At 41.2% G+C, this 25,280-nt stretch overlaps 1 protein-coding gene across 3 annotated transcripts in view; it reads left to right on the plus strand.

Annotated features, from left to right (window-relative positions):
• The window catches only part of CHST15 (carbohydrate sulfotransferase 15), a 122,654-nt gene extending 103,226 nt beyond the window's left edge, over positions 1-19,428 (plus strand). For all 3 annotated transcript variants that reach the window (XM_061635730.1, XM_061635731.1, XM_061635732.1), the window contains exons 5-8: positions 1,682-1,838; positions 14,829-14,985; positions 16,179-16,326; positions 18,879-19,428. In XM_061635730.1, coding sequence (XP_061491714.1) covers positions 1,682-1,838; positions 14,829-14,985; positions 16,179-16,326; positions 18,879-19,069 — 653 coding nt within the window. In that variant the 3' untranslated portion in view covers positions 19,070-19,428. The remainder of the gene's footprint in view (positions 1-1,681; positions 1,839-14,828; positions 14,986-16,178; positions 16,327-18,878) is intronic.
• The last annotated feature ends 5,852 nt before the right edge of the window (positions 19,429-25,280 follow it).

Consider the following 25,280-nt stretch of genomic DNA (forward strand, 5'->3'; position numbering starts at 1 on the left):
TGAAGTTTCCTATAGTAAATCATTCTCTTTTGCTTCTGTTTCTGTGAACATGTGAACTACAGCAACACTTTGCGATCCTAAAAAAAAGCTGCAAAAACAGTTGTGGAATAATGGCACTGACTGTTCTGCAGAATAGTTTCCAGTGGACATGAGGTCTGTCTCAGTTTGCACAAGATAAAACAGTGGGTGATGAAATATATTCTAGCAAAATTCTAGGTGTGTTCTATGTTTTTAACTGGCCATGCCCACCTTTCCTTAAGTAGAGTAGTTTAAGCAGAGCAGGCTGAGAACATATATCTTCGGCAGGCCAAGTTTGTTTTTTCCAACAGCTGGATTCATGGCTTAAGTAGCAAAATATTGTAATCAGTCTGGTTTTACATCAAACTGCAATTTCAGATTCAACTGTTACTGTGCCCAATATAGAAATAGAGCATAATCTCCAGTTTGAATCACAAAAGGCTATCTTCACCATCATATGACATCGACTAATAAAACGGCTTTGAAATTAATAAAAATAAATTGGACACAGATTTCTAGGATGAATGAGAGAAATATAATTTTCTAGATTAGATTCTTTGTAGAAACAGTAGTAACACAGAACAGAAGCAAAGTAAGAAGAACACCAACAAACATCCAAAAATGTAATTCTTTGAAGATGGCAGGTGTTGCCACCACTCACCATATGCTCAGAGGCACATTACCAAATTCTTCCAAGCTGCACAGGAAGTGCATAGAACTGTGAAAGACCAACCCAAACTGTGTTTGCATTTTGACAAATTTGTAGGGCAGTACAATATGTCAGAGAGGAGGTCAGGTCTCCTGCTCCCTTGGTGCATTCACTATAGCTGCCCAATTTCCCTGCTTTTTAAAGTTTCAGAGAAATATCTGTTGGCTATAGGTACATTCTTAAACCATAAGGTTTTTGCCTATTAGTTGAATAAATAAAAGAAGTCGAAACTAGGAGAGATTTCTCCAGCATACGTAGTGAGGATGGCAGTCTTATAGTGCAACCCTATGCATGTTTATTCAATAGCAAGTCCTACTGTATTCAGTGGGGCTTGTCTCCTGGTAAGTGTGTTACAATCTAAAACTAGTGGAATGTAAATCCACATATTCTAAGTTAAACATATTCTCAGACCTAACATTTGAGGGCATTCATATAAAAGTCTCTAGAATAAACTTATGTAAAGACATTTCTATTTCCCCAGGCTTTCCCCAACCCTGTATGCATTCCCTCAATTCCTGTTTGTTTATTTTTATACTATTGTTTTTCTGTTTTTATGTTGTACAATACTTAAGAGATTTTTTAACATAGGAAGCTGTCTTGTACTGGGTTACACTATTAGTCCATCTAGCTCAGTATTGTCTACAGTGACTGGCAGCAGCTCTCCAGAGTTTCAGGCAGGGAATCTTTCCCAGCTCTACCTAGAGATGCTGGAGATTGAACCTGGTACCTGCATGCAAATCAGATGCTCTACCACTAAGCTGTAGCCCTTCCCATTTTAAAAAAAATATTAGGTAGACTTTAAATGTTTTAAATAAATGGTTAACTATAATTTTGTGCCCCAGTAGATGTTACCTATCATTATATTTCATTTAATGTTCTAGTCCTGCAAAGCCTGTATAACAATGCTTAGAATGATCTGGAGTGATGGTAACATGCAGCTTTTGTCATTCCTAGGAGAGGCAAGTGCTTCAACAATGTGGGATAACAACGCTTGGATTTTCTTCTATGACAACAGTACAGAAGGAGAGCCTCCATTTTTAATACAGGACTTTATCCATGCCTTCCAGCCAAATGCAAAGCTGATTATTATGCTTAGGGATCCTGTTGAAAGGTTAGCAACCAATATTTACAAACTATCAAAGAAATGTCATATTTTTTTTATTCTTATTTTTGTGGATAGTAGTCAGCTGCCTTGGAAATTTGTTAGTCAAGAGCAGCATAATTCTCTACCCCTCCCCAATAAACACAGTCACCACCTCATTGAATTCATTGTTTTAAAAACAAAACACCTTATTTTTAATATAACCGTAGGTAAAGAACTCCAGGGTATGCTTAAGCTCAGACCTCATTATGTGGGGCTGTATTCAAAAGAAATCTCGCCTTCTGTAAAAGGACAGATATTAGTAATCTGCTATTAACATTACCACATCCAGGCTCAATATTAGCACCTCGTGCTCTTGCTCAAGGTTGTATCCTGGCAAAGCCCACCAGTGCTGATACTTTCCTGAGGCCCCCATCATTAGTAACTGTGTCTGTGAGCCACCATTTTTAATTTCCTACAATAATATGTTGTAGAATTGCAGAAGGGGAATTGGAGCAAGATAGGAAATTGATGAATCGTATCCAGTAGAAGCCATTTAAAATTACCACGATGCCCAAGGCATCAAGAGCATGGTGGTAAATATAAAATGGTGGCTTGTATCTATCTGTCACTGCTACTAGGAAAGCCAGTGTTATGGGCCCCCACAATGCCACATTAAAACCTGGAGCCAACTCCAACCAAACTCTGGTATATGATGAAAACAAGTTATATATAGGCACCACTGACCTGTGAAGTACAGTCTTTAAGAAGAAGAAAAGAATAGACATTGCAGCCCATAGCCGGGAAATGAAGAGGCAAGACACGGTGAAGTGTGGGTAAATCAAGGGCCACGTTTATTTAAATTAAGCAATTAAGTGCTTGATTGTATAATAAATGATCTGCAGAGAAAAGTGCAGAACCTAACTTACTCAATCAGGTGAGGACACCCTGCCATGGAAAAGGGGGTGGCCCAAGCCCAATCCCCTTCTCCAGGCCCCATCCCCACAGGGTGATTAGGGAGGCCTTCCTACTCCACCCCCCACCCCAGGGCTGCACCGCTGTGAATGGGTGTTACAAGTTAGCCGCAAAGGTGAGCCTTATCTTGCCAACAGGCCTCACAGCCCAGAAGGCAGGCATCAGATCCCACCTATCACCTTAAAGGGTGCCTAAGGGGTGACCAAATTAACCTATTTACAGGATTAAAGTACTTGGCCAGGCAACAAATCAGCCAAATCAAATTAAGCTGGAATAGCCAAATAAGGATGAGCCAGTCAGCTGAATCAGAAGAACAGTACAGGGTAGGCAAAAAACTTGTCAGCAAATGAAGGCTGATGAGCTAAATATTCCTACCTGGCCCCGAGGTGACCAGTTAAACTTGTACTGCCCTAAGGGAGGGTGAGTGGGTGTCGCACAAAGAAAGAGGCTGAGGGAGGGCGGAGCAGGGCTTAAATAGCCCCCCTGTCCCATCCCCTGTGCGATGCGGTGTGCATGGCCACGCCACCATTGAAAAGGGGGGCTTTGAAAAGGTCCCCCTGACATGGCTGCAAAGGCCCGCCATCACCAGAGCCCTTGAGGTCTGTCGATGGCATGAATTGTTGCTGAGGCAGCAAACCTAGACTACAAGCCCATTTGGGGATTAGTATTTAGCAGCAATCTTGAATGCTAGCCCTAAAATTCCTTTTATACTAAGACCTGATATTCCCAACTGCCATACAGTTCAGAAAGTAAGATCTGATCGGAGACGTAATTTTCCTCACACTTATTTATAATTAGTATGGAATAAATTAGAACAAATCTTGAAACATAGTCCCAAGGTTCTGAAATGTCACACAACCATATCTCACAAGTATATAATGATTAGGAGTGGATTCTATGACTGTCACCCTTCTTTGTTTACTGTTAGAGCAGAAAGAGGTGAAGCTGTAGAGGACATTCGGCATATAAGGAAGGCCAGACAGTTAAAATTGTTATTACCACCACCTGTTATTCCAGTGGTTTTTGCTTATTCTTATCTTGAAGTGATAACATTCGTTTCCAAGAAGTTTGTAAGTTTCCTCACTCTACTAAAGACACGTTCAATTCTTTTCATTTTTTATTCTTTTGTGTAAGTTGTAGGCAGAGGCTGGCAACATATACTTCTGAGACTGCAGGCCCCAGGCAAGGATGATGAAGAAAAGTACCCCCTGTAATCCTCAGCTATATCTTTAGATGTTGGCTTATACACTCTAAGGAGTATTTGTGATTGTGGTTCCTTCTTTTGGTCCTATCATCTTTGATTTTCATGCCTCCTGCATTCCTGCCACAGTACTGCATAGGCATTTGTGTAATCCTTTAATAAGAAAAATATAGTGCAAGACCACCTCTTACCCATACCAATCTCCTGCCATTTTAAGCCCCTATTTTTATATTTTATTATATCCCTTCCCCCCAGAATAATATGTGCTCTTCTTTTCTACCCTTATGGCACATGTCCCCCTTTTTTATATGTTAAACAAAGCAAGCAGGCTTTCCTTCCACTGCAACAGGGCTCACTGCTGCAATCGCACTGCCATTGCAGGAGGAAGCTCATTCTGTTGCTGCAAATAAATGTTTGTCTCTATGAGCCAAACATCTGTGCTCAAATGACTGACCACACTGAGCAAGCCCCCTGCCTCAATTCTGTTCCTTCTTCCCAAAGATTCTGCTGTGCCAGCTGCCTTTTGCAGCCCTAGATAAAGAGTTCAGGCTTCAGTTCCCAAGGCATAGTCCCAAGGTTCTGAAACAGTGCGTTGCTTGTTGACCTCCTGCCATCTATTTGGGAGAATGCAGCAGGTTTAAATCTACCTGTTGAAATCATTGAAACATATGAACATATAGGCCATTGGTCCATCGAGTTCAGTATTGTTGACAATGACTGATAGCAGCTCTCCAGGATTTCAAACAGGAGTCTCTCCCAGCACTGCATAGAGATGCCAGGGATTTAACTTGAGACATTACTGATTTCAATAGACATATTAAACTGCCTCATGCCCTCAAACAGCTAGTGTTAGTGAAGTGTTAGTGTTAGTGAAGCAACACACCACTGCACACTTGGGATAGGAGGCTCAAGCATGGGTCACTTTTTGTCCCCTATGTACCACTTTGGAATATTCAGTAGACTTCAATCACATGGAGGCATCATGTCTCTATTGATTTCAGTGGGTATATTGGATTTTTGTGAACATTTTTTCAAGCACTCACAAAAGCCCCCAAGCTTTCATGAGTAGTCAGTGAAAATGCTTGCAAAACTTAAATAATATTCAAGCTGGAGCTGACTGTGTACCTCTAACATAGGACTCAAGGATCCAACTCACTAGAATGAGAAAGAGAGCCCCTAATCATAGAAGGGCTGGTCTACTACATTTTAAAGTAAGTAAAGTAATATACATTGCCATCTAAAGAGAAGGGGGTCAGGGTATAAAACCATTAAGTCCATAGTCTGTAATTATCTAACTGCACCACTGGTTGAGAGTAGTAAATTCTGGAATCTATCACTGTGATTATTTTTGTAGGGAAATGATAACATTTATCCCTTTTGTAAGGATCTGTTCACAGCTGTTTTCTAACCTGCTCAGAAATAGGCTCTGGATTTATGCAGAACCATACGATCTTTTCCTAACCCAAGAGGTGTTATAAATCTTAAACTGTCCCATCACACCTTTATTGAAGATAAAATGTCTCCTGATTCTGTGAGATTAAATTCCTTTAAAGAAGTTTTTTAGGCTCAAGGAACATGCTGTATTCAAATAATGTACAATATTCTGGTTTATTCATTTTTCCCCTGATGTAAGGAGAAAAGCAGGTACAGTACTGGTTGGGTGTAGGGTAGGAAATAATATCTGATCAGGCTCATGGACTATTTGCCTTAGCTCATTGATCTGTGTTTATGGGATCTGCCTCTCTCCAATTTAGTCATTTTTCCACAATGGAAGAATGCATGGGTGGTAGATTTCCCCCCATTGTTTGTGTTACATCAGTTTCCCATGCCATCAGCATTTCCTGTGTTATGGCCCCACATATAGAAGTCAAATATCAGAATATTAGTGGCTTTTAAAAACTCTTCCCTCCTTCATATTTTTTGGGAAAATAGAGATATGATAAACACACTACCCCCCTGATGTGAATGTTTTTCTTATTCAAATTTTGTTCTCGTAAACACTGCATAGGATAAGAGCTGTCAACAGTATAGCTCCCCATTGCCCAAATCACCTCTTGCCACCCTGCATGTCAAACAACGCACAGCTGATTTGATAAATATATTTTGTGGCCTCTGAATGTTAACAGATGGTAATTGTATGGAAGAGAGCTGGGTGAAGGGGCTTTATTCTGTAAATGATCTAGAAATGCTCTGCAGTGTGACTCTAATATTCACCAGCTGTTTACTGCTTGTATGCCTTACATCATAATATGCCCCTGAATCTGGAAATCAGATTTTGTTCAGGTGCAGTGGAAACAGTTTCCATTATGATAAATTGTTGTTACTCTCACAATGGATAAATCCAGCACAATACTTCTGAATTGTAAATATTGGATTCAGGGCTATCCCTAGGATAAATTGCACCTTGGGTGAGGAGTGCCTTCAGCCCCTCCCCATAGTCAGTTTTGCAGGGCCACCAGGAGGGAATTTGGGGTCTGGTGAAGATGTGGTATTGGGGCCCCTGCTGCTGTCCACTTAAAGACCCATTCATGTGGGTACAAAGCGGGGGGGCACATGGAAGAATTATTGCATGCATGGACTACACCTGAAAATTCTCACCGCAGCTCCTCCTTGCCCTGGGATCAAGCAGAATGATAGATGTGCTTGATTTTTTTCTTACATGTGGAAGGGAATAGGGATTAGGTTGTGCTTCTCCTGAATACCTCCTCCAAATTCCAAAGCTTGGAAGTTTCTGGCACAGCTTTCTGCTTCCTGGAGCTCACTCTCACAGGTCGTCTTCTTGTGGCCTGCTGCTGGCTTTCTCCATTAGTCCCTCAAGAAGGATTCCTCCCTTAAGACCTGGCCTCACACCACTCCTACACTTTTCCCTGTGGTAACTGCCACAGTAAATTATTCTCCACTGGCACCTAGCCAAGAAATTTTAGGTATCATTCGCTTACTCACTACTTGAACTCTTTCCCTGATGAGCCTGGAGTTCTTTCTGGTGAAAATAACAGGCTGTCTTCTCTGCCACAGAATCTCTCCTTAATGCCTTCCCTGTTCCTTCTCTCCTCTCAACTACTCTGCTTTCAGTGCACTTCTGCTCCAGTTCTAGGATCCCAATGAAGTCTGTCATGTGGTGTGGGTGGCTCTCAAAGGTTGGCTCTCATGGAATTATATACCTATATTCTTTATTATGTTCAGATGTACACACAATGGCTCTGCTGCAAGCTCTCCTCCCTGCGTTTCAACACTCCCTTCTTAGCTACAAGAAGTAGGTCCTCTGTTGGAGTGGTATAGTTAGCCTTAATGGGACGGTATTGCGATATACTACAGTCTCCCAGCTTCTTCAGTCTGCTTCCCTTGCTGCTTTTTTATAATGTTGAAAATTACCAGTACCCCAACATATATGGCTGTAGTAACCATGTACTTACGGTGTTTATAGTATTTGAAGTGCTAAGTGCTGTGTTCAACTGATTTTTACTTAGCACAAATGACATCAAAGTGGAAATTGAAAAATAAACATAATTTGAAGCTAATTGAAGGAAAATCATTCTTGTAGTTAGTAACCAAATTACCTGTAGAACCTTGAAAACAAGGTTACAGACACTTTTTGCCATGCTACTTTACTGCACACAGTACATTAAAAAACATACAGCCACCAAGCTCACCTTGGCATCCCCTTAAGCTCAGCTTGGTGTCCCCCTCAGCTTGGAGCCCTAGGTGACCACCCAGCTCATCCACCCCTAAATTGGCCCTGATTGTCATACTCAACATAATTATTTCACTGGTGGGGTCAAGACCCACATAGTGGTTGAATCCTAATCTAAGGCAGGTTGTACCAACATTACCATCACTATTTTCTTTCATTAATTCTTTTAAAGTTTCTTTTGAGAGAAATTGTAGGGGAGGAGAAAGGACTTTTAGTTTTTCTAAATTGGATTGGGGTTAAAGATGGGTTCTAGGTCTGGAAAAGTTGGGCACTGATATCCAGCATTGCTTTCCCTGTAAACTATGTGAAATTAATCCTAGCCAAAAGGAATGGCAGATCTCAATTGATCGAGAAATGCCCATTGTTATAAAGCAAAATGTGACCTGTTTTGTGTTTAGGTGTAATGGTAAATATTACCATTGCACAATAGTCATCACAACTGTGACTAGCTTTAGTTGCAGTCCTAATTTAACAAACCTGAGCTCTATGGGGTAACTTCATTGTTATGAAATTATAGAAAGTTGGCTCCTTTTCTTATAAGATTAGAGTTTAATTCACAAATAGGTAAAATGCCTTGCAGTTTAAGAATGTACCTATAGCCAACAGATATTTCTATCAAATTTTAAAAAGGAAATTGGGCAGCTATAGTGAAACCCAAATTGTATTTGCATTTTGACAAATTTGTAGGGTAGTACACTAGCTCAGAGAGGAGGTCAGGTCTCCTATTACCCTGGTGCATTCACTATAGGTGACCAATTTCCCTGAAATGTCTGTTGGCTATAGGTACATTCGTAAACCGCAAGGTTTTTTGCCTATTAGTGATTTCACTTTAGACAGTCATGGCTTCCCCCAAAGAATCCTGGGAAGTGTAGTTAGTGAAGGGTGCTGAGCATTGCTAAGAGATACCATCACAGAGATTCAATCAGAATAGCTGACTGTTGAACCACTGTGGCTACTATAGCTCTGTCAGGGAAGTAGGAGTCTCCTCTCAGCATTCTTCACAAATGACACTTCCCAGGATTCTTTGGAGGAAGCCATGATTGTCTAAAGTGAAATAAAGGTCTGGTATGGGTGTGGCCCCCTGATTAGCCAAGCCAAGCAGCTGTGAGTCTGGCTTTTAGAACACTGACAGTTGGTTCTTACTGAGCATGCCCAGCTTTATCATTTAGTTCAAGCCAAGATTTCTTAAATTAATTAAAAATCAGCCAGGCATTTTTTTAACTTTTAAACTGCAGAAGATGAAGATCAGAGTATGGGACAAGGTCAGTAATAGGATTGCAGATTCTCTGTGAACATGGCTGATTTTTAATTAATTTCCACAAATTATGAGAACTCTGACAGAAAGAAAAGGGGTGTTTTCCCCCTGTCTTTTTACGCTTTGAACTCTCGATTCTCTCTGACTGTTTTGTGTATTGCCATGAAAATTTAGAAGGTTGTTAAGCAAGCGTTTCTGAGTTCAGTACTATAAATTCTGTAAGATTTTGTTTTGAAATGAGCTTATGGAAAGCATCAGAATGGCATGGGGGTTATTTTCAATTTAACATTGTGGAATGCGAAAAATCCATGCTGACTATAGTAAACAGCCACTCTCGTGGCTGTATAATTCTAACAAAATTTCACAGTCTGATTCTGTTTTGGATTAGATACATATTATAGTGCATTGTGTTGTTTGTTTATGTCTATTTATATTCAGGGACATTTGTTTTCACTTTTCTTGCTATCTTGGCTAGCAGGCTAGAATTCCAATTTTGGGAATGGTGATTTAATATGATATAATTCATTATTAAAAAACTTGTATGGCTGGCACAAGCATATAACAAGGTATTACATTTGGCGTTTATTTGTGCTTTCTTCTTTCTTCTTTTGTCCCTGTAAAGCTGTAATCTAATACCAACTTAGGTTGGAGTAGGCCCCTTTGAACTTTATGGGACTTACTTCTAAGTAGAGATGTATAGAATTGCACTGTAAGGATGGTTTGATGCTTGCATTTTATTGTTTTAATTGTCAATTTTAGGTCTGTCTTGTGTTAATTTTGATGGTTGCTTTTGTGTTTTTAAGCTGCTTTCCCCATAATTTCTTACAGAAAACATTGTTAGTATGTATAAAAGCATGTGTGATCTGACATGTTCCCACCATTCAGGAAAATGGGAAACTTAAAGCACTTATTATTTATTTATTATTTAATTTATATCCTGCCCATCCTCCCAGCAGTAGCTCAGGGTGGCAAAGAAAATCAGTAAAAACAATTTAAAACATCATAAAAACAGACCTTAAAATACATTAAAACAAAACAAGCTTAAAAACATTCTTTAAAAAAGCTTTTAAAACATCTTAAACAAAAGGGTTAAAAATATTGTTTAGGGGAAAAAAGGTTTTTTTAAAAACCATATTAAAATCAATTCCAACAGAGACGCAGACTGGGATAGGTCTTAACTTAAAAGGCTTGTTGAAAGAGGAAAGTCTTCAATAGGCTCTGAAAAGATAACAGAGATGGCGCCTGCCTAATATTTAAGGGGAGGGAATAACACAAGGTAGGCGCCACCACACTAAAGGTCCATTTCCTATGTTGTGTAGAATGGACCTCCTGATAAGATGGTATCTGCAGGAAGCCCTCACCTGCAGACTGCAGTGATCGACTGGGTATGTAAGGGGTAAGGGTCTTTCAGGTATCCTGGTCCCAAGCTGTATAGGGCTTTGTACACCAAAACTAGAACCTTGAACTTGGCCCAGAAGCAAATGGGCAGCCAGTGCAATTCTTTCAGCAGCGGGGTGACATGTTGGCGATGCCCTGCTCCAGTGAGCAGTCTCGCTACCACATTTTACACCAGCTGGACCAACCTCAAGGGCAGCCTCACATACAGCGCATTACAGTAATCTAGCCTGGAGGTAACCAGTGCATGGACAACAGTGGTCAGGCTATCCCTGTCCAGAAAAGGCCGTAGCTGTCTTACCAGCCGAAGCTGGTAAAAGGCACTCCTAGCCACTGAGGTCACCTGGGCCTCTTGTGACAAAGATGGATCCAGGAGCTCCCTCAGACTACAAACGTGCTCTTTCAGAGGGAGTATGACCTGATCCAAAGCAGGCAACTGACCAATCATCTGAACTCGGGAACCACCAACCCACCGTGCATCTTGCTAGGATTCAGACTCAGTTTATTGGCCCTCATCCAGCCCACCACCAAGTCCAGGCACTGGTCCAGGGCTTGCATGGCCTCTCCCAATCCAGATGTTATGGAGAAATAGAGCTGGGTATCATCAGCATATTGCTGACACCTCACCCAAATTTCCTGATGACCGCTCCCAAGGGCTTCATATAGATGTTAAACAGCATGGGGGACAAGATGGTACCCTGTGGCACCCCACAGCACAACTGCCAGGGGGGCAAAAGACAGTCCCCCAATGCTATTCTCTGAGAACAACCCTAGAGATAGGACTGGAACAGTCCTCCAATACCCATCTCACCAAGTCGGCCCAGAAGGATACCATAGTCAATGTTATCAAAAGCTGCTGAGTAAAAATAACAGGGTCACACTCCCCCTGTCCTCCTGATAAAGGTCATCCATCAGGGCAACCAAGGCTGATTCAGTCCCATAACCAGGCCTGAACCCAGACTGGGATGGGTCAAGATAATCTGTTTCATCCAAGAGTACTTGCAATTGCTGCGCCACAACCCTCTCAATCACCTTCCCTAAAAAGGGGGTATTTGCAACCGGTCGGTAGTTGTCACAAACCAATGGGTCCAGGGTGGGCTTTTTCAGGAGTGGTCAGATCACTGCCTCTTTCAAGGTGGCTGGAGCCATTCCCTCCGCAATGATGCATTGACCACACTCTGGATCCACTCGGTCAACCCCCCTCAGCAAGCTTTAATAAGCCAAGAAGGGCAAGGGTCAAGAGGACACATTGCTGGCTACATCATCACAAGCACATTGTCTACGTCATCAGGCCGCATCAACTGAAACCGTTCCCAAGAAGCTGCAGCAGACATTGCACTGGACACCTCATTGAGGACTACAGTAGATGTGGAGGGGGCATCAAGACTGTTACGGAGGCAAACAACTTTACCCTCAAAGTGCCTTCCAAACAATTCACAATGGGCTTCAGAAGGGTCTAAAACTCAATTTTCTGGAGTTGATGTCAACAGACTCCTGACAATATGGAAAAGCTCCACTGGACGGCTACTTGAGGATGTGATGGAGGCAGAGAAGTGGGCCTTCTTCACCGCCCTCACTGCCACACAGTAGGCACAGTTATGATGTTTTACCCGTGCCTGATTAGCCTCACAGCATGTGTTTCGCCAGTTGCGCTCTAGCCGTCGTCCAGCCTGTTTCATTGACCTTAGCTCACTGGTGTACAAGCCAGGCTCCACAATGCCGGAGAGGGCGCCCAGGGGCAACTGTCTCAAGAGCCCAATATGCCTCGCTGTTCTATATGTGACAAGGGCTTCAACAGGGTCACCTGCTCTACCTACTGGAAACTCCCCCAGGGCATTCAGGAATCCTGTGGATTCCATTAGGCTCCGGGGGCGGACCATCTTAATCTGTCCACCACCCCTGCAGTGAAGGATCGGGGCCATAAGTCTAAACTTCACCAGGAAGTGGTTTGACCATGACAATGGGGTGACATCCACCACCACCCATCTCCAGACCACCCCTTCCTCCATCTGGAGCAAAAACCAAGTCGAGGGTGTGCCCTGCTCTATGTGTCGGGCCAGTGACAACTTGAGACAACCCCATGGTCATCATGGACGCCATGAAGTCCTGAGCTAGAACACTAGAGGCAGCCTCAGCACGGACATTGAAATCACCCAGCACTATCATTCTAGGCTCCTCCAACACCACAGCCGAGATGGCCTCCGCCAGCTCAGTCAGAGAAGCTGCTGGGCAGCAGGGTGGGCAGTACACCAGCAGCAACCGTAGTTTACTGTCTCCTTGGCCTGACACCAGGTGCAGGCCCTCACAGCCAACTCCAAACAGAGTTGTTTCCTGGTGACAGAGATGGAAGTTCTGTAGACCACAGCAACTCCCCCCCCCAATCCCTGCATTCACACCCAAGAAGCCACTGGGTCAATGCAATCATGTTAAAATTGGAAGCTTAAATACATAAGGAAAAAAGACAAAATAAAAAACAAAATCTTTTAAGAACTCAGCAGTTCTTAAAGTTCCTAATGATAACTGATCACTTGCTTCATTTAAAAATGTTGACATTGATCTATAAATTACCAAACGGTTGGCCCTATGTTCAGTTGTGATGTTATATATCAACTTGATATACCCTCTTGACCATCACTATTCCCAACTAAACCAAAGTTAATGTGCTCAGAATGTGCCTATTTTTTGCTGTCATTCTTTCTATTTTATGGTGTATATTTTTGATAGCAATTTATTGTTTACCTTCTTTTAAAGCCTTAAGATTCCTACAATCTAGAGCAGGGGTGGAGAACCTGTTGTCTTCCACATGTTGTTAAGACTCCAACTCCCATCAGCCCCAGTCAGAATGATTAACAGTCAGGGATACGAGTAGTTCAGCAACATCTGGAGACCCACAGGTTTCCCATTCTGATCTAGAGAATGTGGTTAAATGGTGTTGGCAAGGGAGAGCTATTGAAATGAAATACACTGCATATGTAAACTATCCTCCTTACTCACTTTCCCAGCCACCTTCTCTCCTATCTGTGGCCTAGCTAGCAAGAGCTATTAGCCTCTACTGTTACTTGAGGCAAACATTGCACACTTAGCTTTCTTGATCTCTTGTGATAATGTGATATTAGTGTGCTCTAATCTTCTTATATGCATACAATTTCCAGGGACTGTGGGGGGAAATTGTTTATGATTCAAAGTGCTGCATTTAATGAAATCAGCTGGCTCCATCCATCCTGGTTTTCTAATATATTCCAGTTTCACAGCCAACCATTTCATGCACAGTAAAACAGGCAGCTGCCTAAGGCAGCAAAATATTAAGCACAGCCAAATATTCCATGTTTGTGTATTGTCAGTGAAATATAAGCTGGGAGTGGCACATTTTTTCTGTTTATGTGCATTACACTGACAGACAGAACTTTCAATTTGTAATTCACATTACATGGCTGGGTGGTTGTTCTAACATACCACACAGTCAGACTACTTGTCCCACCTCTGCCTGTTCTGACATCTCTGCTAAAGTCTCTTTTCCTTCTTACCATGAAAATAATCTGAGTTTTTAATTCATCACAAGAAAGGAAAAATACATTTTCAAGGTAAAACGCTTGAAGCTGCTAGAAGGTGTTATCCTTAATACATATTTTAAAATAAATGTTAACAACAGGCGGAACTAAAGTGCATATCAATTCCAATTGCTTCATATAGATACCAGGGATAGAAGTAACTTTACAGGTCAGGGAAGGGGCTGCAGCAGGAAGGAATACAGTAAGACCGGAGGAAAGGTGGCTGGAGGAAGAGTCAGGAGCAGACACTGAAATAAAAAAGAAGGCCCTGAAGGAAGGGCATTTAAAGGTAAAGGAGGCTTGAGGTAAAGAACAGAGAAGATGGAGAGCTGAAGAAAGGAGTGCCTAAGGAGCAAGCAAGGTTAATGAGAATGGTTGTGAGACTAGGGTAATTATTCTGGAGTCATCGATAAAAAGGTGGTAGAAAAAACTACTAGAATTAATATGGCAGCAAGGAAGACAGTATACAGAAAGCAGTACTGGGCCCAAATTTGAGTCACATGAGATTGTGACAGATAGTTGGAGAGATGAGAATGATGAGTGAACAAAGAACAAAAGTAATGGTATTATTAGATCTTTATTCTTTGAGCCTTTCCTCATCTGTCAGAGATGTTCTGGTGGGAAAAACAAGATGGTGGGAAGATGGTTTGGGAAATAGACCCCACTAGTGTAAGGTATATATAGGATCCCTTTCCTAACTAGGCAACTTGGACCAGCCTGGCAATTTAATTTTCTCTGGGATGAAGCCTGTCTGTCTGATGCCCCCAAGTTGCCAGTGATTCTCACTATCTTCCTATGACATCCGAGCCATCAAAGTTCTGCTGGAAGAAAAGAAAAAAAAGGACAAGTGTAAAGCAGGTGTTGCTTGTTGAGACAGTAGCTGCTGGTGGTGGTTGTTGTTAGGCATTGCTTGGCTGTAGTTATGTTTCAGTTGTTCCTGTTTTTTCATTCACAGATTGTATTCTGATTATCTTTATTTTGCAAATTCTAACAAATCTGTAGAAGACTTCCATGAAAAAGTGGCTGAATCACTGCAGCTCTTTGAAAATTGCCTGGTAGATTACTCCTTGAGAACCTGTATCTACAACAACACTCTTAATAATGCCATGCCAGTATGTACATTTCAATTCACACTTACTATGATGCTTAGTCAATGGAATAAGAAGCTAGTATTATCATATATCAGAATGTGTAACAAATAAATATATTATGAAATTTAAAAACAAAACAAAAACAAGGCCTAATTCTAATTTTTGCGATTGTAGTAAACTTGTGTTTGGGCTTGTTCGTTCATGTGATTGAGTACTTCTCCCTTAAAAAAAACTTTCCACATAGAAGATATATATCAAGAAGAAAGCTGTCTCTGACACCTAATTGTCTAAGTTGCGGATTTTTGAATTTCTTTTTGTAAGAAGGGAGCATTCAATCAAATGAGCACCCAACTAGAGCATGAATTGATACAGCCAATTGGGAAGCCCTTTCCTCTCCTATGCAGAATGTTTATTCTGGGTCTTCTTTAGTTGGTTAAAAAGACAAGGGAAGGGGAACATGCTAGAGGCATTTAGAATTATGCAAGGTGCAGAAAAAAGTGGATAGATACACATTTTTCTTCCTTTCTCATAATACTAGTCTACAACCAGGAATCCAATGAAGCTGAAGGGTGTAAGATTCTGGACAGACAAAAGAATGTCCTTTACACAGTGCACAGTTAAGTTATGAAATTCACTACCACAAGATATGGGGATGGCCACTTACTTGGATGTTTTAAAATGGGATTAGGCAAATTCACGGAGGATACTATTCATGGTGGCTACATGCTGTCTCCAGTATCAAAGCCAATGTGAATACCATCTGTTGGGGGGCAAGCAGCTATTGCCTAATTCAAGCCTAATTCAGGGGGAGGGAAGAGTTTATCTTCCCTAGCCTGATTTCAGTGATGGGAGGGATGGGGGGGATAGGATGCTGTAGACGTCAGGGAAAGCCTTTGCTGGCACATTTAGGCCTGCAGGCACCAAAATAGTGACCCTTGAGCTATGTTCCTGGAATAAATCTAATAACATAGTAAGCATTTATCCCTTTTCTAAAATGTCATCAATGTAACTCAGAGTTGGGAAACACCTCATGAAAAACCAACAAAGCATCATGATGGACAATATTTAAGACTGGGAAGGAGGGCAATAAGGATGACTGAAGTGGAGAAGGATGTATATAAGTTGCATAATTAATATTAACATATTTGTATGTTTTTAAAAAATAGTTTTAAACCAGAATTTATTTTGGTTGTGTTTTTTCCTTATTCTTTTAGGTAAGGCTACAAGTTGGTCTGTATGCTGTTTTCCTCCTGGACTGGCTGACAGTTTTTAATAAAGATCAAATATTAGTTCTCCGCTTGGAGGATCATGCATCCAATGTTAAGTTTACTATGCACATGGTGTTCCAGTTTCTGGATTTAGGTAGGAAATTTTCTGACTCTTCTGAGTTAAGTACATTTGATGACACCGACATATTTTCTAAGATTTCCCTTCAATTCCCACTATCAGACAGTCCAATATCTATCCTTAAGTTAGTATAAAGACACAGATGACAGCAAAGAAGGGATAGAGTTGTTTCACCTTGGTATGCTGGGAGAAAGTTGTAGTGGCACATTTCTGTGCTCATGGCTTTAAATTTGGTCTTTTGACCAATTCAGTTGCCATACACTGGCTGATTCAGCTTCAAAAATGGAAACCATGTAAATGAGTTGCCTGGATGTATCCTTTGCCTGTTGGGAATATGTAAGCAGAGTATAATTTGTTAGCCTTTTATTTAATTCAGAAATATTAATATTAGCATTTACTAATATCACATATATTCAAACTTTTAAAGAAATTTAATAAGTTACTTAAATTGAGCTATTTGTTGTCTGTCAACGAATAGGTATGCTATTTTTAATTTAATTTAAAATAGGTCACTTTGCACGTTTTTCTAGACAGATATTAATTTGTAGGCTTGCAGTTTAAGAAAATAGGATGTACAATGTAAAAAATGACAAATGTACTGACCTACACTGCAGTTGCTACAAGTTATGGCTGCAGACTTGTTTTCTTCTACATGGGAGCAATTTAGTGATTTTCTATATAAGAAATAGCCTTCTGTGAATCAGCTCTGTGTGGGTTGTGGATATAGACCAATATAAGCTGCTGCATGGAAGATGAACCTTTACATTATACATGGGAATCAGGCATGGGGAACCTCTGTCAACTGGCCAAATTAGGCCCATGAGGCCATCTTTCCTCAGCCATGCCCATCTACCCCACACCTCCTGATGTCAGGTGTGGGTCAGGTAAAGTTGCAGCTACAAATGAATAAATGGGAGCACTGAAGTGTGCTCCTGATTGTTCCTCTGCAAATGGACCTTGCATCTGGCACATTTTAAATTTGGCATCAGATGCAAGCTGTGCTGGGATTTGCTCTGCTTGCGAGCTCCCAAGTGGAGCTCATCCCTGTTACAAGGGGGGCTTGCATTCAGCTTCACCCACCTGTCAAAGTGCCCCACAGCAGGGGGTGGGGAAGCTCAGGATTTGGTCTGCCATCCAGATCCTGTTCCCCACCCCTGCTTTAGATTATTAAAAAGTTGTAGCATAATGTATTTGAAAATAATCTTTGCATGATGTGTGCTGGACCTCTGTCTATGAGTGACTGACAGGTAACTCTATCATAAGAGGATAAACATTTAGAAATTGTTCAGTCATGATTATTTTATACCTCCATAAATTGTTTTGAGAAAACAATCAGCAATGAAGATTGATTCTGTTTGGATGAAGGTTGGTTTAGACTTTTAAAAAATAAATAAATAATTCATGCTGCTTATGATGCAAAATGACTAAGTGATACATGGGGGACGGAATCATCTTATGTTTTAAATGCAATTGACTTTTAAATATTTAAAAACTGTCTAAATACCATAGAACATAACCTGGAGTAGCATTAAAGTTGCAACCCCTGTGGGAATTAGAACCAGAAGGATATCTGGCCTGATCCAGCACCAGCAGGGAGCTTTTCTTACATTGTGTTCTTTTCTTCATACATATTTACTTAGGATGGCTTGCACAATACAAATTGCGGGTGAAATAGAAGCTACAATCTTCCTTTTTTCACACACATTCCCTTTGCAGTAAGTTCATGCTCCTAAAAGACAAACTACATGTAATTATTAAATACATGCAAGCGCTTAATGTGCATTATTTTTCTTCTTTAATAATGGATATGAGGGGAAGGAAGGAAGTGAATATAACCAGGACCATAGTGAAAGAGAAGGGGAGAGTTAACCCTTTTGTCACATGATGTATGTGTACTGAAAAAGGCACTTAATGAGAACTTCATAGAGTAAGGCTATCCATGGCTACTGGCTATGATGGCTATGCTCCACCTTTACTGTTGGAAACAGTATTCCTCTGCTAGTTTCTGGGAATCACAAATAGGAAGAATGCTGTGGGAGGTCCTTCTTGCAGGCTTTCCATTGGCATCTGGTTGGCAACTGTGAGAACAGGATGCTAGACTAGATGGGCCTTTGGCCTGGTCCTGCAGCGCTCTTTTTATGCCCCCTCTCCAAAGTTGCTATATTAGCTCTAGCAGAGAAGCTTTTGTTGGCACCAATGGACTAATAGAAGCTTCAAGGGGGATTTTTGGTGGAACACAGCATGCACAGAAAAGACTAAACTCCTTCCCTACATGCCACAGGGCCGTATCTTGCTTCTCCCCATCAGCTGCAAAGAACAAAAGGACAACAATTAAAAAACAAAAATAATGTGCGTTGAATGCTTACACACATTTCATGTTGTGTAGTTTGGTCCTAACTGAAGGGAGGATGGTATGGGATCTACTTCAGACATTGCAATGAAATTATGCTTCCTTGTAATGTCCAAAACAACATTTGTTCATTTCACGTTGTTTAACTTAGTAATGTTTGGGAAATGCATAACAAAAAGTTATACATGCATATTTTGTGGTTACCTTTTTACTACAGGTGCTCTAAGTGAAAAAGAAGAAGCTTTAATTACCAAAAGTCCAGCATCAAACACTAGAAGGCCTGAAGATCGCAATTTGGGTCCTATGTTACCAGTCACAAAGGAAATTTTACGAGATTTCTATCAGCCTTTTAACACAAAATTGGCTCAAGTTCTTTCTGATGAAGCTTTTTTATGGAAAAAGTCCTGATCGGTTCTAGTCCCACAAATGCAGTGCTTAGGTTTTCTTGGTTTTTTTTTTTTTTAAACTGTTTTCAGGTGCAAGTAATTGCCCGTTCTGAAATCAAGAAAGCCTATTGCAGTTAAATCTTTATCCCCATGTTTAAGCATACAATATGTCAAAGAAATGATATCAGATTTGCCATAGAAGAACATACAGCTCTGTCAATCTCTTTTGTAACTTTTCTCTCTCTCAGCAAAAGACAGTGTGCAAATAGATTTGATACGAAGCAATCTTACATTCTCTGGTTATGGTTTTTTAAACATCATTTTAAAGCTAATACAATACAGAAATTAGCTCTAGTCACCTAAAAATGCAAAATCATTATCATTTTTAAGATATGTCTTGCATTCTTTTGAAACTATTCAAAATAGCTTTTAAACCATTAAAAGTTAATTGATTTTCATTCAGAAGTCTGTTTTTAATTTCAGCAAGCTCTTTACTATGCAATCTTTGCCCATGATAAACCTATTAAATCTGCCTCAGCTGTGTAACTTAAAGGAGAAAATCAAAATGAAGTGACTTGTTAATGGATTATTGTTTAGTAGTAGGCCCAGAGCAAAATTAATCCATCCACTGTAACAGTGATCAAGAGAAGAATTTTTTCAACGATGGCTTCCTCTAAGATATTATTTGGAAAGAGAACTGACACAAGACTATCACACTAATGTAAGAAGACGATCAATTCAGGACAAGCTTACAATAATACAGAATAAAAGAAGAGAGGGAAAGCTTTAGTTTGGCTTTTCAGTTTGATTTATTTACATGCTGATTTTAACTATATCCAAAATAGGTCTCATCTAAAGGCTACAGAAAGCACAGGGAGTTTGATTAAAACAGCAACATTATAATGGAATAATTATGATATTCTATTAAACAGCCTAAAATCCTAATGATTAATTCTTACACTGAACAACCCAAAGTCTAGACTAGGTGTGGCTAACCCTTTTCAATACAAGGGCCACATGCCACATGCAAGGAGATGTTCATGGACAAAATGGTTGTGGCCAGCAGGCATGCATTCACTCTTGCTTGTGCAGGCACACACAGACCACACATTCACCACACGTACAACACATATTTATTTATTTAATGTATATCTTGCCCTTCCTTCCAAAGGAGCTCAGGGCGGCAAACACACTGTATGCACACACACAGGGAGCTGGCTTCCCTTGTCATCCAGTCCTTGATCAATGGGTTCTTTGATTAACTCCTTGAATCTTTCCAACCAAGTTGGTGCTTAGAGTCCAAGGAATTCATCACAGAGCTCAGACAAGGTACTTACATTATCTCGCCTAGATGCTGTCTTCAGACTGCTCAAATCCTTATAGTCAAATTAAAGGTGGCAGTTATGATGTGATCCCTGTTATATAGGTCAGAAAGTGAGTTATGCAGTTTTAAATCACAAAAAGACAAATACGTCTGCTTCTTAGGAGTCCTTGCAAAAGGCTTTCACACATCCAATCACTTCATTTTGCTTTATTCCAGATCTCTCTCCCTCCATGTGTTAAAATGCCTACAATGTGTTCTACCCAGATTTAGAATTAGGCTTCTGTTTAGCATGCTTCTGCTATTTGAAGCCCCCCATTCTCTCTGTCCATCCCACTTGGGCAAATTCCTTTGCCCCCCCGCCACTATCCACCCATCTACTTCATTTTTTCTCTGCCTTCCCCCCCTTCCTTCTTTTCCCCAGTTCAGTGCAAAGCTCTCTCTGTGCATTCACATAAGGAGGCTGATCCCAAAGCGGGCAGTCTGTGAGCTTGATTTCAGAGGTGGAGATCTTCAGAGAGGCAAGAAGGGGGAGACATTTTGTTTGAGAAAAACATAATGACAAGGTAGGCTATCAATGGCTACTAGTAAAAAAAACTGCATGAGAAAGAGGAGCTTTGTCCAGGGAGGACTCAAAGTGGTGCTGGAAAGAGCTCATCACAGATCACAGTAAAGCAAAACTTTCCCCTGGAAGGGGCAGAGTGCTTGCTGAGGAGTGTATTTGATGCAAACTGCTGTGAATGCAGTAGCAACAGGCAGCAGACCAGTGATGCTCATGCTGCCTCTGCTACTGGCTCCCCAACCATAAATGCTGAACCCCTGAAAACCTCTGGGGATTACACACTACTCCAGGCAACTGCAGAGTGGTTTGTTACCTTTTTTTTTTTTTGCCACCACAGCCATCAAATTCTTGGAGGTTTTGAAGGCCACCAAAATCACTTAGGGGCCCAGATAAAGTCTGCATGCTAGGTACCTCTGGTCTACACAATCAAGGATCAATGTTGAAATTAACTAGTTAAAATTCTGTGCTTCCCTAACAGCCACATCATTAATAGCTGCAGAAAAAGAGAAAATAATAACAGTCTGCCTAGCAATGAGGTCTCTGCCCATTAATCTCAGTGTTGATCTTGATGAGGCCTTCAACTTAGCTACTCATGAAAGGCACCAATAGACGTAACAGTTGCAGGAATCTACTGAAGATGTCACAGTCTATAGCAAGTGTGGGGAACCTTTGGCTCTCCAGATGTTGTTGACCTACAACTCCCATAAACCCCCCAAGCATGGTGAATGGCCAGGAATGATGGGAGTTGTAGTTCAGCAACATCTGGAGTGCCTCCCTCATCCATAAACTCAATGCATGTTGCCACAAGAATGATTGTAGGGTCTTCCAGATTTTGTTGGACAACAGCTCCCATCATCTCTGACCATTAGCCATGGTGGGATGGGTTGATGGGAGTTGAAATTCAACCACACACAAACATGAGATAGTTCTGTAAAAAAAATTGGACAGATGATTTTGGTGTTATTAGCAGCAAGCAAGGAGCAGTTTTTCACTTTTTGGTGGGATAGTCTAACCAATTGAGAAGTGGATCCATTGCTTTCAACAAAGCTGGACCAGTTGCTAGGGGTTCCAGCATGGATACACTGGGGTTGTCACTAGACCTGGTGTAGCCAAGGGAAAATCCAGATAAACATGTCAATACAGGTACAGTATTCAGTTCTAACTCCCATTTGACCAGCTGAATTGTCATGTTTGCACATTACATTCAATGAATGTACAAGCTGTGTACCTGTGTACACAGTTGACTTACACACATGTAACGTTCAGTGAGTGTACATAACAGTGGAGGTATACAAATCAAGTGAATACTCTTCCACATAAATACTTGTACACTACAGGGAACATGACAGAGTTGTATACTATTATACATGGTGCAGAAAAAGTGGATAGGCGTTTTTCTTCCTCTCACTCCGGGAAATCCACTGAAGCTGAATTTGGAAGATTCAAGGCAGATGAAAGAACTTCTTCACACAGTGCATAGCTAAACTATGGAATTTGCTCCCACAAGAAGTAGTGATGGCCACCAACTTGGATGACTTGAAAAGAGGATTAGACAAATTCATGGAAGATTCTGGTTGCTAGGAATCACAGGTGGGAAGAGTGCTGTTGTGCTCAGGTTCTGCTTGTAGGCTTCCCATGGCCACTTGGCTGACCTCTGTAAGAACAGAGCGCTGGACTAGATGGGCCTTTGGCTGATCCAGCAGGGCTCTTACTTTCTTCTGTGTAGATACAACTTGTATCTGTGCCCTGTATAACAAGCCTTATGTCACACTGAGAAGATGAAGAGGTAGCAATGTGCAGTCTCCCTGGTGTTCTAGTTAATGATTCCAGTGTGAGAAAAAATTCCCCTCACTGGAATCTTTTTCCTTAAGCTGTTCCTTGTGGGGCACCCACATGGTTTTCAAGGAGATGGGAAAGAGTGTGGTGAGGAAGAATGATCCTCAGCTGCTTTCCAGCACCAGTGAACATGCTAGAAATATGCACACTCCCCCTGCAGGTGTTTCATGTCTCCAGGAGCACTAAGAAGGTCAACCCAAGCCAATTATTTGGAAGCCCAGTTTCATACAGTACATGAAAGTTCAGAAACATAAGAGATAGAGAACTGGTCCCCCCCCCCAAAAAAAGATACTGATTCCAAAACTGAAATAAACTGTAGCATACAAAACATTAAAGCAAGGAGATTTGGAAGATCAATTTTAACACACAAAGGTATTGTTGCTAAGCAGGCATAGAAAAAAGCATATCATGTGCTGCAAAAAAACATTATCATCATAAATCCCAAAGGAAAATATCCCTGCAGGGCTCTGGAGGGAGTTAGGATGCTCTGAGTTCATCGTCACAGATATTTGTTCTTGAAGCCATCTTTCAATATCTCCCTCCCATCTTCTTCCCTCTCTCATCCGCACACCCCTATTGAGATCTTCTGATTGTTTTACTTCCATTTTCTCTCCTACAATTCCTGACTGGTGACCCCTTTGAAAGACCTCTTTTCTTCATGATTATTGCTTAGAAACCCAGGAATGAAACGTGTAGTAAAAAGATACCTAAGATCATGCAGACCACGCCTGAGGGAGAGACAAAAGCAGACAAGTAATATTTCTTGGAGTGCGGTTGTGAACAAAGTTATTGGGAAATGGTGGGGTAATTCTTTGCAGATCCCACAGGTTCCTCAGTGCCAGGACATTAGAGTGCTATCCTAGGGCCAAGCTACATGTTACATTAAGTACTCATGCAACACACGGCTAGGTCTTGTCTGTTCTCATTCTTAAGCAAGGGGGGATTCAGGTCTAGACTGGGGTTGTGGCATGTGGGGATAAGGGGGTTAACCCTCCCTCCTCCACATTTTCCACAAGAACAAAGTTCCCTGAAAGGTGCTATGTACATCATCTGGCACCTTTGGGAGCAAATAGCACCTTGGAAAAAAGGGAGATTTTGGAGGTGGGTGGGGAAATGGTGGCAGGGAAAAGAAGGTTGAGCCCCCTCCCCAAACTGCCATGGCCCTCCTGCTTTTGTTAAGAAAGTGTAGTGGCAGGTGCTAATGGAATGTTTAAATAGCGTGCTTTATGTAACGTGCAGTTTGGACATTAGGCTCTGGTCTGCCTTAAACTTAGCCATTTCTCTCTCCCCAAATCCATGCCATCTAGCATCATGGCTTAGCCCAACATGTAGTGAACTTCCTCACCTCTCATAGAGAAGGCCATCAAAATGGATTAGAGGCTGAGAAACTTGATGGGCCCCATGCAGAATGAGTTCTATGATGCACCATTGTTAAGTGTAGGATGTCACTTCTCATGGTGAATATATTGTCTAGAATAGATGAATTCTTACTTGGAAGCAGAAGTTAACTGATATTCAATGTGTATATATATATGCTTAGGGGTATAGTTTTATAGGAAGCAATCCTAAGGGACTGGAGAGCAGCTGGTCTAAACAGAATGGTGGAGCCGCTGCCACATCTGAAGTCCTGCTGCTCTTGCCACCCAGGGCAGAAGCCACTCCCTCTCCGTATATTTCTTGATTTTTGCTTTGCCAGCTACAGGCTGATGAAGCAGAGATCTCTGTCTGCTGGGCTGGATTAGGGTTGAGCAGATCCTTGTCCTTCCTAGCTCTTCCTCTCCTCAATCTATTCCAGGGGCTCCCTCTACTGGCAGAGTTTAGGGAAACCTGGTGGATGGAAATCTCTGTTGTATCCTAGATACCTACCTACCCAGTAGCACAGATCAGGGTTTAGGATTGCTCTGCCTGTGACACTGATATATAATTCAGAACATTTCTGTAAAAAGAAGATACTCAAGGCAAAATACAATCAAACCAGCAATAATAATTAATAATAATAAGGTAAACATCATAGCAGATAAGAAACAGTGGCAAGAGAAATATTTCCACCACTGATGAACAAACTCTTGAGTAAAAGGTTTTAACAGCATGCCAGAACAAAGAGTGGTATTCTTACAAAGAGTGGATCCATTGAAGTTAATAAACATGACTAACTCAGGTCCATTAATTTCAGTGGGTGTACTCTGATTCGGACGTTGTTGACTACAACCCTAAGTAGTGAAGTTGCCTGGTGTGCTTCTTTAGGAGGTTATTCACCAACATGTGAGGCACCACTGAGAAGGTTCTGACGCACAGCCTGCTAGCTTTTATTTTGTTAATAGATTATATCTGATAAAAGAACATCTCCCCACAAGTTCTTAAAAATATTCTCCTTATAGTCTGTCCCATGATAATTCTTTACTATTTTTTTATTTTCAAAGATCATCCTCATCTCACATGCCACAGAGCTTTCACCCCACTGTTCTCAACAGTAAGGAGATAGCAAGTAACCTACAGAGCATTGCAATTTTGGGG

The sequence above is a fragment of the Rhineura floridana genome, chromosome 7 (assembly GCF_030035675.1).
Source record: "Rhineura floridana isolate rRhiFlo1 chromosome 7, rRhiFlo1.hap2, whole genome shotgun sequence".
Lineage (NCBI taxonomy): Eukaryota > Metazoa > Chordata > Lepidosauria > Squamata > Rhineuridae > Rhineura > Rhineura floridana.